Raw genomic sequence first — 12962 nt, 5'->3', positions numbered from 1 at the left:
GTTGCGCGCGCCCTGAATCACCGAGGGGCACTGTAGCCATGCGTCGCACCATTCCATCGCTCACGCAGGCTGGTTCACTTGCTCCCGCTCAAGACGACCGGCCGGCAGTAAGGGAGGCACCCACCTACCAAAGACGACTGACCGCTCCTCTACACCGAGGTTATTCGGCACAGCACACTGCAACTCTTTGTCTGTCCTCCCAACCACTTTATCACTTGCTTCGCCGTCACAGCTGGAAACTACAGCAGAGACCCCGAAAGCGTGCAAGAGATACACCCATCCACCGAAAACCGCTCTCGCCAACAGACGCCAGCATGGACTCGCACCAGGCTGAGGCGTCATCATCAACGGCTCCCCCACCGACAGTCCATCAGGCGGCTTTCGTCTTTGACTCGGGACTTTCGCGCGAGAGGTACACTGAGCTCATCGAGACCAATGGAGTCGTGCACAAGCTTGTCCAGCGGTTGATGGAGAAGAGTGGCGGCGAGGCTTCGGTGAGCATGGCTTCGGCGCTCGCCGATTTCCATGGCTAACTCTTGTGCCCCAGCTCCGTATCGGTCTCATTGTCACCCCGCACGATGCCCAGTACTCGAACCCTCGAGCACTTCACTCGACTATCCCCACGTTCTACCAGGACTTTCGCCGGCCGTCGGCATTTCTGACATCTCTGCCTTCTTTGATCCACCGGTTCAGCCCACGCGCGGCCTTGGTTCGGCCCAAACCCGGATCTCTCTTCTCAGACATTTGGGACATTGAAGATGGCTCCGGCATGTCGGTTACATCCAACGAGCCAGGACCAAGTGACCACTTCCTCAGCGGACTGGTTGGCGGCTTGCAGGTGAGTTTGTTGGAAGAATCTCCGCTGGCCGTATTAACACCAACACCCAGTTGTTGGAGCTGTCCACTTCGAACGGCGCCGTGGCACCGCCCAGCGCGCTCAAGCAAATGTCGCCTGATTCCGCTCTCCCAATGCTCTCGATGATGTACCAGCACCCTGCCAACGAGTCGCGCCGCAAGTATCTGCTCGTGTTCACGGAAAAGGCGTCGCTCGCGGCAATCGACGGTGACTCGCGCGGGTCGCGTCCATGGGCCCGAGCAGACGCGCGCGCCGACTATGACGATGTGGACTGGGATACGATCGGTGACCGCTGCAAAGAAAAGGACGTCTTGTGCTCCTGCCTCATCCTAGGCTCTCCCGAGACGGGCAAGCATGCGTTGGGGAAGGATGGATCGGCGAGCGCCGAGAAGCTACGGAAGATGTGCCAGGTGGTGGGTTCTTGGGAAACCCCCCAGTGCTGACAGTCTCCAGACAACCCCGGACCCTCCAGAAGACCCTTGGTTCACCTTGCCACAAGAGACAGAGACATTCTTGACCGGCTTTGTTATCAGAGGTTGGTGGAGCGGTGCACCCACAGGTTTCGATGCTGATAAAGCAGTGCCACCCCCAGTCAACAACTCGCCGGCCATCCAGGCCACCACAACAGCAGCGGATGCTCTCAAGGTGCCAGCTGCTGCTCCAGGGGCTACCGAGACAAGTGGAATGTCGGAAGCGCAGGCCAAGTACCAGATGGCTCAGAAACAGGCCATGTCGCTCAAGATGGCTCAGGCGGCCCAGGCAGCGAGAGGCGGCGAGGGCGCCCAGGGTGGCTTCAATGTCCTTGCCAGCTTGCTGTCGAGTGGGCGCCTCGACCCAAACATCATGGCCCAGCTGGTCGCCAATGCCCGAAGCGAGGACCCAACATTGCGAAACAAGGCCATGTCGCAGCTGAGCACCCTCATGTCGCTTCAGGCCAAGCAGGGCAATGCGAATGCTGCTGCAGGGAACGCTGGAGTCAATGCCAATCCTGGCCAGAATGCCTCCAACCTTCTTCAGCAGCAGCGAGTGCTTGCAGCCATGCAGGCACGGCAGCAGCAGCAGAATGCCCAAAACGCCGCAGCTCAGAACAACAATGCGGCGGCCAACGCTCAGCAGCAGCAACAGCCCACGCTGCAGGCACCAGCGCCAATTGTGAACCAGGCTCAGAATCAGCCTCAGCAGACTGCTCCGACCTCGGCCCCTTCAGCCTCCCCGTCCCTCACCCAGCAGCAACAGCTTCTTCTGCAGCAGCAGCGCCAAACACAGCTGGCGGCGCAGGCCAACCTGGGCATCGCGCCTCCGATGAACGCTGGTCAGCCGAATGCTGCTGCTGGCCGAGCCAACACGCAGCGAGTCTGGACTGGGACCATCAGCTGGACGATGAAGGCGGCCGACAATTCGCCCCAGAAATGGGTCATCCCCGTCGACTGTACGCTGTTGTCTGCTCAACTTAACGCTAGCGAGCTACAGACCAACCTGTGGCCCGAGAACCTCGAGATGACGGGCATGAGCCAGATGAACATGTCTGAGCTTCAGACCTATGTCAAGACGCACCAAGCCCCGTGCGTCTTGTTCACTGTGTCGCAGAACCAGAACGACGCGTCGGCTCGCAGCAAGATGGGCTACTTGACGCAGACACTTGGGTCGAAGAGTCTGGTGGGTTGATGAAGAGAAGATTGGTTGCTGACTCGTACAGTGTGCGCTCATTCGCTTTGGGAACCAGCCAGGCAAGGGGATCCTTTTGATCTCGTCTAGCCCGAGCGGTGCCGCCGACAAGGTGTACCGGCTGTTGGGTGTGGTCTGCATGGTGAGTACTGAGGGGCGTACGACTGCTAACATGGCTCCAGAAGACGCCATTCATCCCGTCGAGCATGTTGAACTCGGCCCAGGCTGCGGTTCCCCAACCTGCGGTACCCACGCCCACGAACCAGACGACGCCACAGCAGCAGAACATTCGCCCGAGCATTCAGCAGATGTCCATTAACGGGCAGGCGAGCCAGTTCCAGAACACCTTGACCAACATCTCGCCGTCGTTCCTGCAGCAAGCGCATCTGCTCCAGCAACAGCAGCAGCAATCGTCTGCGGCGAATCTGCAAAACGCCCAGGCGCAGGCCCTCGCTCAGCAGCGTGCGGCGTCGCAACCGCAGCCAATGGCCAACACGCAGAACAATGTGACGCAACAGCGTCTTGCGTCGCAGCCATCCACGTTACAGCAGTTTGCCAATGCCAACCAGTCGAACGCGCAGACGATCCAGCAGCTGCAGCTGAGGCAGTTACAGGCTCAAGCCCAGGCGGGTCTGAGCCAGGCCAACAGCCAGAACGCGACGCCGACGCCGCAGGCACCCAACCAGCCGCAGCCGAACGCCGGCGGCCAGGCGGGCTTTGGATACACCGACTCTCAAAAGGCTGGCATCCGGCGTCTGCTTGCCGAGGCTGGCGTGCAGTTGCCGCCTAACTTTGACGTGTCGACTCTGCCGCGCGACCAGCTTGCGGCGCTGGTGGCTCGGGCCAAGCAGAATGCGGCGAACAACCAGGCGGCGGTGCTGGCTGCGATGAACAACAACAATAATGTCAACCAGCAGCAGCAGCAACAGCAGCAGCAACAACAACAGCAGCAGCAACAACAGCAGCAACAGCAGCAACAGCAACAGCAGCAGCAGCAGCCCACGACCAACACCACGGCGTCGATCATGGGCGGGTTCAGCAACTTTATGAGCGCAATGCAGGCGCAACAGGCCCAGCAGGGCCAGCAAGGCCAGCTGAACCAGCAAGCGGGACAGCAGAACCCACTGCAGGGGCTGCAGCTTGGGCAGTTTTCCGGGCTCAACAACTTCAACCAGCAGGGGGGTAATGTGAACGGACAGCTGGGGCTGTTTGCAGCGGCGCAGGCGCAGGGAGTGAATGCGGCGGCGTTCCAGAACAATATGTTTGGGCAGCAGCAGTAGTGTGCGGTGCCCGTAGGGCGCGTCGCGGGGTGTTGAAGACATGTCGCATGTCGATAGTGGCATGTCGATCTAATGCATCAGGTGATGGCACGGGGTGGGCTTGGTGAGCACAAGGCGCAGCAGGTCGGGGCCACGACTCTAAGTTATACATTTGCTTCTATCTCTATGTCTAGTGGTATACAGTCTCGCGGCGCAGCGCGCGATTTACAAGGCGACAAACGCGCCCGCGACCAGCGCGGCAGCGAGCAGTCCGGCACTGGGAGCCAGCCCCAGCGCGCCGCTCAACGCGTCCTTCTGCGCGCCGTCCTTGAAGCCGTAGTCTCGAGCGTACGTGGGGTTCTCCTTGGCCGCGACTTCGGTGTAGTTCATGTTATTCCCCTCCTTCATGAAGAGGTACATTGGCTGCTTGGGGCCGGCAACGCACGCGGTCCCGTTACCGCAGTACCGCGGCACTTGCCCCTTGCCAAGCTTGGTCTTCTTGCCCGGGGACAGCACAGTCGCGCGGAACATGGTAAAGTACATTTCGTCGCCGTAGCCCTCGCCGTGCGTCTTCTGGTGGATCCAGTGCCAGCCAACCAAGCACCCGCCGGGCGGACACCGCGGCAGCCGGGGCAGCGCGTACGTCGTGTTCTTCGTCCACGGCGACGTCGCGTTCACGCTGATGACGGTGAAGTCCTCGGGGCGCACCTTGGCCACGTCGGGCGTGTACGCGATGCTGAGCGCCGTGCCGCCAAAGTATGCCGGGTTGGCGGGCGGCTTGTCGTACTTGTTGGCCGTGTGGAGTGGTCCTTCGCCCTGCGTGGGGTCAGCGCCGTCGACTTTCTTCTCCCCACTCACAGTCGGACAAGCCCACGGCGAGCCCTGGTTATTCGGCACCCCCCAGCTCGTGAACGCGCGATTACAGCTAACTTCGGCGTGCAGCTCGCCCTCGCTCTGCAGCTCGAGGTACACGCCCGGCGCGGGCGGGTAGTCTGCAAAGCGGAAGAACCACGCGGTCAGGTTGAAGTTGTCGCGCGCGCGCAGCGGCGTGACCGGCGCGTTCTGCTGCGTGTTGTTCACGGCGTCGGTGCTCTGGTTCGGCCAGTTGTACCCGAACAGCGCGGGGTGCCACATTGTCAAGCTAGGGAGCGAGCGAGCGTCAGCGAGCGAGCGACCAAGGGAGGCTGGGACGTCGGATGGTCGACACAGGCGCGGGGTACGGTGCATTGGGTGCGCGGAATGCCAGGCGCGCACCAACCACGCTCGCTCGACAGTGGCGCCGCCGCACCGCCCACAGCCACACTCACTGTGCGTTGGCCGCACTCGCCAGCAACACGAGCGCGCTCGTCGCCGTTGCCGTCCTCATCGTGGTCGTGTAGTGGCGAGGATTAGTGTACAGTTGTGACTTTACTTTGCTCATCTTGCTTGTTCCTATGTTCTTCACTCCCATGGAAGCAGCACCACCATTGCCCGCCGCGCCTGCACCGCACCGCACTCACCCACCCTCACCTACGCACGCATACATCACCTTCCTCCCCTCCCTCACCTCCCTCCCTCGTATCACACCCAACCTTACCCTTATTCATGATGCAAGCATACAAGTTCCTGAGGCCACGCGCTGCCGCCAGTGCCACTGCCGCCACGCCCACACAGCCCACGCCCCTGCCGTCACCCAACCACTCCAAACTGACCTGACCCGCTCCCCGCAGCGTGCCAAGTGCTCGGCGCAACCTGACACCGCAGTGCCCAGATTATGGTTTTCCTTTCCAAAAACACAATCAGCCCCCCTCCCGTTCCAATGCCGCTCAGGATGAGGCCTCAGGGTGACCGACTGCCACCCCCCTCGCTGCAGAATCTCCTGCATCATGCTACGAATCTCTCTCTACAATACTGCCATGTGTACGGTGTTTGTGGTTGCTACACGTGTGCGCGTTTTGGCAAGCATCACGCCAGTGCTCTACGACAGGTCCCTCTACACCCCCCCCTACGACAGGTGGAACGATCCACCGCCGTCGTGCATCGCGCGCGACAGCTGCGCACTCAGAACCTCCTTGCTCGAGTAATCGGGAAGCTTGAGATACTGCGCACACGTCATGACGCTGGGCAGGTAGTCGTCGGCCCTGAACGGATGCTCGTGGGGCTTGCGAACAACAGTGAACGCGGGGTTGAGGCCACGGAAGCCACCGATAGGCAGCTTGGGCGCACCAGTGATGCTAAGAGCGCGTCAGTTGCCATCCTAGCGTGTGTGGTCACCACTCACAATTGCAGGAACGCCCTCCTCTCATCCTTGCTGTACGACGACATGACCTCGATCAGCGTTCGCACAGCACGGCTGTCGGCATTGTAGCCATGGTCGGCCCTGATCGTCTGCTCCAGGGCTGATAACGTTAGCGCTTGAATCGCAGCAGCACCGCTGTCTCCGTCGCCACTCACTCTCGCGAGACCAGTCCTCCTCCGTGTTGCCGAAAAGCAAGCCAAGCTCCTCGGGAGAGAAGATCTGAAGGTCCTGGATCGAAAAGATCAGGGAGAAGCCTGCGTACGATTAGCAAATGTCGTCATGGCCGAGCCACAATCCACTAACCCTCCTGGAAGGCCTTGACCTGCTGCGCCACGCCACTGCCCAGCGTCTTGTCGAGCACAAGCTCGAGGTATTCCTCGAGGTTCGAGTCGTCGACCTCGATCAAGCGGCCACCAGGCTTGAGCTCAATGTCGTAGCCAGGGAGCGTAAAGTCGAGCGACAGGTCGTGCAGCTTGGCACCGCCAATCGTCAACGTCGCGAGCTTGTTTCGGCGACTCGACGGCGGGAGGCTCGCAAGCGCCTCAATCTCCTGGCGAGACTGCAGGTACGACTGCAAACGCTCGAGCGACCTCGCAAGGGACGGGTCCACCAGCTTCAACGTCGCAATATTCTTCTTGACAGACTTGCCGAGAAGGAGCTTGATGAAGACGCGGTTCAGGTTGACGTCAATGATGCGCGAGTCGAGCAAAGCGCGGCCCACAAACAGTCCCAGGGTCTTGAAGTATGACAGGCGCGAGCCTGCAGTCTCTTTCGACGGCTCGTTGACAGCAGCCGGCGCCGGGAATAGTCCGTGTGGGTGGTACACATAGTTGCCCTCCCTCGTCTCGTCCTCGTCGCGCCACAGCTTGAGCGAGCGGCGCGCAAACTCCTTGGACGCAAGACTGTAGAACTCGAGAGTCGGTCCAAGGCCGGTGCCGATTTCGTCAAAGTACTCGACCTCAAGAATGCCGCTCGACGTGCCGTACAGCTCGAGCACCTTTGCGCACGACTCGAGGAGCTGAGCACGCGAGATGCGGACCTTTTGACGAACAAGCCGGGCAAGGTGAGCCAGGTTGTCATCGCGACGGTTGTTGTTGTTCCGGGGCTGGGCTGCCTGCCACTGCGCGATGAGACGGCCATAGCCAAACGAAGTCGAGCGCAGGAACGCATACCGCGTCTCGAATGGGAAGAGGAATGCAAAGTGCTTGGGCAGCTCGATCGCCCAGTCGGGGAGGCAGGAACTGGCAATGATCATCGTCTCCTCGAGCTGCCTTGTCAGCTTGGCGGTGAGCTTGCTGTTCATGAACAGGTTCTCGTCCACCGAGTCGGTCTTGCCAGACACTTCGCGGCCCTCAACAGAAAGGCCGTGGACAACGCGGAGGAGGCGAAGGAGCTTGGAAACCGGGGCCGCCTCCTCGAGCACCGAAGGAACAACGCTCGACGTGGACGCTGGCGACGGTGCTTCAATCGGAGCCTTGGCTGGCGTGGCACCTTCCACCTTGCGGAATTTGAAGGTCACAGGGAGGTTGAAGATGTTGACGGGGGAGGGAGAGCTCTTAGCAATCTTATGGACCGCGCCGTAGATCGTGTCCTCGAGCGACAATGGCTTGCCGTTGATGCTAAACTCGAGGTGCCAGTCGGGCGCCGTCTTGACGGCACCGGCGTACGAGCCGGTTCTCGTAGGGGTTCCAGCGGCAGCGGCGGCCGCTGCTGATGCTGAGCTGGCCGCGGCCGCCTGGTTCGGGGTAGCGATACGCGTGCCATCGGGCGTCTTGGCCTCGACACGTGATCCGTCTGTCTGCGTTAGCTCGAGTTCAGGGGGACGGAATGCTACTCACCTGGAGCCATCGACATGTTGACAACCTTGTCAACCGGCCTCTCGAGCTCATCCTCCATGTCCTCCTCAAACACCTCGGCATCATACTCGTCATCCGAGTAGTCGTCGTCAAAGTCCATGCTCACGGGCATTTGAGGAAGCACACTTGGCTCGCCCGGCGAAGTGCCGAGGCCCTCGGCGACCGGCTTTGGCTGCTCTGCTGAATCTGTGTCCGCAGGTGCGTGGCCGCTGAGGCGGGCGCTGCGGCGACGCTGCGGCGTCTTGTCGTCCTTCTTGGCCGTGGCAGCTGCCCCGTCCGTGGCGGCCGCTGGTGCCGAGCTGGAGGCCGGCGCAGCCGAAGAGCTAGGGACAGTTCCGAATGGATTTCCAGGACCGCCGCCGGCGCCAGCGGCGAGGGCGGCGAGCAGCCGAGATGTTGGAGAGTTTCCACCACCACCTCTGGCGGCGTAAGCAGCAAACATGTTGTGCAGGGCCGAGCCGCTCAGATACCCAGGCTCGGCTATCCTCGGGCGAAGGTAGTCGTGGAGGGCTTGAACAGGAGCGATTGCCTGGATCGTGACGCTAAGCGAACCGATCTGCTTGGGAATGTCCTCTCCTTCTTCGGCGAGAAGGCGGATGCGCATGGAACGGCCCAGAGATGAGCTCGACGAGCCAAAGCCTGCGGCTCCGTTGAACGCCGTCTCAACCTCAAAGTTCTCCAGGCGTCCAAGCGACTCGTGCAAGCGCTTCACCAGCATGGTGAGAGGCGAGGGTGAGGCGATGGCAGTGTCCGAGAAGATGTCGTAGAAGATGGCTCGGCGGGCGCTAGACGACACGACGCCGTCAATGTCGACATATTCGAGAAGGCCGTCAACCAGGCCACTCTTCAGCAACTCAAAGCTCGAGAGTGCCTGGCCAACGTTGCAGAACTGGGCTGCAATGTCGCGGAGAGACTCTCGCAGCTCCGCCTCAGTCGCCTCAGGAACGCGGAGGCGGCCCACCTGCCTGGCAAGGCTGTCGAGGACAACTGCCGCTTCGTTCTGCTGGTCTCCGTCGACAGCAAAGATCTTCTTTGCTCCAATGATGCGCGCGCGAGTGATGTTGGCATCGTTAGGATCGGTCGCAGAGCTGCGGGAAGGAGTGCTGTGGGCTGCAGACTCATGCACCAAGGCGGCGAGAATGTTGGGGAGGTCGGCTGCCGGGTTGACAGGCTTGACGTCTTCGCCTTGCGTAGCGCTAGATGCAGCCTTTGGTGTCGACGGGTCTCCTGCGGCGGGCTGGGTTGATGGGCCAGCCTCCGACTTGATCTCCTCCTTGACCTTGTCCTTCTCCTTCTCGGACGTGAGTTGAAGAGCGGCCAGCGATTCAATCTCGAAGACGACGCCTTCACGCTGGAAGGATGTGAGGAAAACGTGGGGCAGCTTGGTCGCAAGAAGCTCAACGAGCTGGAGCGCGTGCTGAACAAAGGTAGGGTTGTCCTTGGACGAGATGATGGCTCCAAGGAAGCTTGCCATAGGGACCGACTGGAGGTCAGTATGACGTCCTGAAAGTATACTTACAGTGAGGGTAAGTTCCAAGTCTGTAGGCGATGCGAATGCCGCCGCCTTGACGAGGCCAGTGAGGGCCTTGGTCCTGACCCGCAGGCTGACCGAGGCAGCATACACGTCGACCAGCACGGGGACCAGTGCGCGCATAAACTTGGCCACAACCTCCGACTTGGACTTGAGGAGAGTGACGCGCTGCTCGTATTGCTGCTCTGCGTCCCGCCTTGCCTTGCTCGAGTTGTAGACACCGAGCGCAGGGATGGGCGTCGCCTGAACCGCAGCGCCTGGGTTGGCGGGCTCGGCTGGCGTGCTAGGACCGGTCGAAGGTGCTTCCGTCTCATCACTCTTGCGCTGCTTTGAACGCTCAGAACGGCCACGACCACGCTTGATCTTGGAGAGGTTCTTCTCCGTGTAGGATCGGTGGTCAAAGACGCCGTCGCGGGGGATAGGGGGCAAGAGCTCGCAGATGAGACCCAGCGCCTCCTCAACCTGTTCCTTGGGGCGGTGGGCGAGGTTGTGCATGATGACCATGTCGGCCACGCCGCCACCAAGGCCCTGACCGCCAGGGGCGCCGCCTTGCTCATCTTCTTCGTGCGAAGACGGCAGTACGCCCGTGAGGATGAGGTGGACAGTGCTCGTCATTCCCGCCTCAAGGAAGGCAATGGTGACTTCACCAGATGCGCGAGCCGCTGACGTTAACGCCTTCAAGAGGTGGGTGTAAGTGCCGTCCGAGATGAGCGGAGATCCACCGGAAGGCATCAATAGAGCATTGATGGCCACGACAGTAGGGACGTCGAGTAGGCCCTCCAGATGCGAGGCGTTGTGGCGATACGACTCGAGCGTGCGGACAACTGCCAGAGTTGCTTGCTCAACGAGGCGCTGGTCAGCCTGGGTGAGAACCTCGCGAAGCGTGGGGAACACGTCGCGGATCATGGTGAAGTGCTCGCTCGAAATGTTGCGGCAGCAGTTGGCCGCAGCGGTCACCGCGGTACGCTGGACGTTGGTCGAGAAGAACGGAAGGAAATTGAGAAGCGCCGCGAGGCCTCCTTCGCGAACGATGGCGGCAGGGTACTCGGCGGAAATCTTCTCCATTGTCTGAACCTGATCAGCAGGGGGCCTTTCAACCAGCACTCACGCTCAGCGTCTGCTCGGCGAGCTCAATGTAAGAGATCTCGTTCAGCTTGGAGCAGAGAACGGGCACGGCGCCGAGGTGCACAAGAGTGTGTCCTGAGCCAGGGAGCGCCTCCATGAGGTGTGCCAGGCAGCGACAGGCGAGCAGCTGAGCCTCCATTTCGTCCTGGTCGTCTCCACCAGGGAATGCCCCGCCCGTGCTCATAGCCAGAGCTGCGGCGAGCTGTGCGTCCTCATCGAGCTCGTCCGCGTCTGCCATGAACTCATCCTCGGCACCGCTCGACTGTTCAATGTTGGGTTGACCCTTGAGAATGGCGATGAACTCGGTAGCAAAGGAAGACGTCGAGAATGACGCGCCCAGCGTGTCCTCGTTACTGACTAGGAGCAGATCGCTGCACTCTCGCAGCGCTCCAAGGCGAGTAGAGGCCTTGGCAGAACGGAGGTTGGCCTTGAGCTTCTTGAAGCGGTTGGAAAGACCCGACATCATACCGCCAAACGCGCGGAACTCGGAGCCAAAGATGGCAGCGGCGGTGGCCTCGTCAAAGTTGGCATCGAGGCCAGCGAGACGGTTGTAGGTGGAGAGGGCGCCGCGAGCAGCACTGAACCCTAGGGCGTCACCCTCGTCGTCCTCGTCGTCATGGTCGGACTCGTCCATGTCTTCGTCCTCGTGATACTGGTCATCGCCGAGGAGGCCAGAGCCACCAGCTTCACCCCACCCACGCTCGTCCTCGTCCATGTGGTCGTCAATGAGCTGTCTAGATGCTGCACAGTGTGAGCAATGCACGCGACTTGTGTACCTACAAGTGTCGCCCTTCTTGGAGCGGTCGTTGGACGTCGAGGCTCCGCCACCACGTCGTGGCTTGGGACTACAATGTTAGCAATCTGTACAAAGCCTTCCTACCCACGTCGACTTCTTTGGCATGCTCTTTGCACTCTTGGCGGGAGCTTTGCCCTTGCCCTTGCTGGTGGAACCGCTGGAGGTAGGCGCGTCGCCCTTTGCAGTCTTTGGGAGAGGCGTCTTCTTGGGGCGCTTGGCCACTGGCTCTGGCTCTGCGGTATCCTCGCTTGGAGCAGTCGCGCGCTTCTTGCCTTTGCGGTCTGTAGAAGTCGGTGGGTTGTCGGTGAGAGGGGATGATACAGAGTTACGAGGCCTGCAGGGGAAAGTGGTTAGCTTAATACACGCGCGCACTGGCGGTCGTTGCCCTTGTGAACGCCCAGTGCTCGGGGAGCGTCATTCTGCAAGGGCACACATCCTTGCTCACGCCACAATACTCACCTGCGGCTGGAACTGGCGCTTGGGGCGGAGTCTTCCGCCTTGTTCTTTCCCTTGCCGCTCGAGCTGGAAGTGGCGGGTGACTGGTCGCTTTCAGCCGAGTGGGCTGCAGAGAGGCGTGCCGATCGGCGGGGTCCAGCGGCGACGGTGGTTGACGAGGAAGCTTCTGGCAGGGTTGCGGTGGGAGTAGTGGGCGACTCTTGCTTGCGCTTTGAAGCACGAGTGACACGGGGAGGGGCGGTGGACAAGGGAACTGCGGCGGTGTCTGCTGAACCGGTTGTGGCCTGGGCGTTGGCAGTAGTAGTTTGGCTGTCTGGTTCGTGCGGATTGTCAGGTGCCGCTATAGGATGCTGTCGAGATTGATGGTGATGTATGTTACTGGTACTGCCTTTGCGATCCATCGAGTGCTGGATTGCGTGGTGCTGGTGGTAAGGTCACGAGGGGCCAGGTTGGGGGAAGAAGGAGAAGCGGGGGGGGGGGGGTGTTGCGAGTGGGGATGATTGATTCAATGATCTATCAGCCAGGCTTTAAGCAAGCTCGAAGCCATGGGTTGGTGACGAGATGGTTGTGAGCATTGGATCAAGGGGAGAGAGAGGAAGAGTGTAAAGAAGAAGTGAAAGGAAAGGGGGGGGGGCGAGGGGGGGAGGAGTGTGGGAGGTGGAGAGTTTGGTTGCGACGAGTGCAAAGAGAGTAGTAGTGGTGGTGGTCGACGAGTGACGCGGGGGTGACGGAGAGCGGCAGACACGGGCAGGCAGCGGTAGTGGTGATGGGTGGTGGCGAGTGGTGAGCCAGCGGCCAGCGGTGGGTGGAAGTGCTGCCGCCAGCCAGGGTTGAAATGACGAGTCCAGTGCGTCGGCTGGGGCGGGCGGAGGCGACGGCCAGGGCGACCCACCACACTGCGGGAGACTGGTGCGCGACACTGCTGGCTGGTTGCATGCATTTAGGCCGCTGCCCAGTGTACCGCCATGGTGAGACCGGGGCACTCGGGGGACTCGCACGCTGCGAGTACGCTCGCTGCACGCTGCACGCTGATAACACCCCTTGTGGGTTGAAATGGACCAGACTCGCGCGGCAGTCGCGCAGGCCTAATGACACACGCGACTGACTGACTGACTGACCGACTGACTGATGCGTTGCCCC

General features: G+C 61.1%; 3 protein-coding genes across 4 annotated transcripts; 1 reads left to right on the top strand and 2 right to left on the bottom strand.

Annotated features, from left to right (window-relative positions):
* Positions 1-179: 179 nt before the first annotated feature.
* LOC62_01G001465 (uncharacterized protein) lies at positions 180-3801 on the top strand (the record flags this gene model as incomplete). Of its 2 annotated transcripts, none has more annotated exons than XM_062767959.1 (7): positions 180-494; positions 548-838; positions 889-1269; positions 1310-1391; positions 1449-2512; positions 2553-2663; positions 2704-3801. In XM_062767959.1, exons 1-7 carry the CDS (start codon positions 315-317, stop codon positions 3799-3801), a joined length of 3207 nt encoding a protein of 1068 aa, XP_062623942.1. In that variant the 5' UTR covers positions 180-314. The 2 variants fall into 2 exon arrangements, with proteins under 2 accessions (XP_062623942.1, XP_062623943.1); XM_062767958.1 differs by having other exon boundaries at positions 1437-2512.
* A 204-nt stretch (positions 3802-4005) lies between these two features.
* LOC62_01G001464 (uncharacterized protein) lies at positions 4006-4914 on the bottom strand (the record flags this gene model as incomplete). The annotated part of the gene is made up of 2 exons (XM_062767957.1): positions 4006-4596; positions 4711-4914. The coding sequence occupies 2 exons, from the start codon at positions 4912-4914 to the stop codon at positions 4006-4008; spliced, it is 795 nt and encodes a 264-aa protein (XP_062623941.1).
* A 712-nt stretch (positions 4915-5626) lies between these two features.
* On the bottom strand, positions 5627-12570 carry UFD4 (Ubiquitin fusion degradation protein 4). The gene is made up of 10 exons (XM_062767956.1): positions 11826-12570; positions 11455-11700; positions 11351-11415; positions 10554-11311; positions 9434-10513; positions 7897-9397; positions 6362-7852; positions 6214-6312; positions 6041-6158; positions 5627-5993 (listed from the first exon to the last, which is right to left on the bottom strand). Exons 1-10 carry the CDS (start codon positions 12221-12223, stop codon positions 5765-5767), a joined length of 5985 nt encoding a protein of 1994 aa, XP_062623940.1. The 5' UTR covers positions 12224-12570; the 3' UTR covers positions 5627-5764.
* Between the last annotated feature and the right edge of the window lie 392 nt (positions 12571-12962).

Source organism: Vanrija pseudolonga, chromosome 1 (genome assembly GCF_020906515.1).
Source record: "Vanrija pseudolonga chromosome 1, complete sequence".
NCBI lineage: Eukaryota > Fungi > Basidiomycota > Tremellomycetes > Trichosporonales > Trichosporonaceae > Vanrija > Vanrija pseudolonga.
This window is presented reverse-complemented; position numbering and strand designations above follow the sequence as displayed.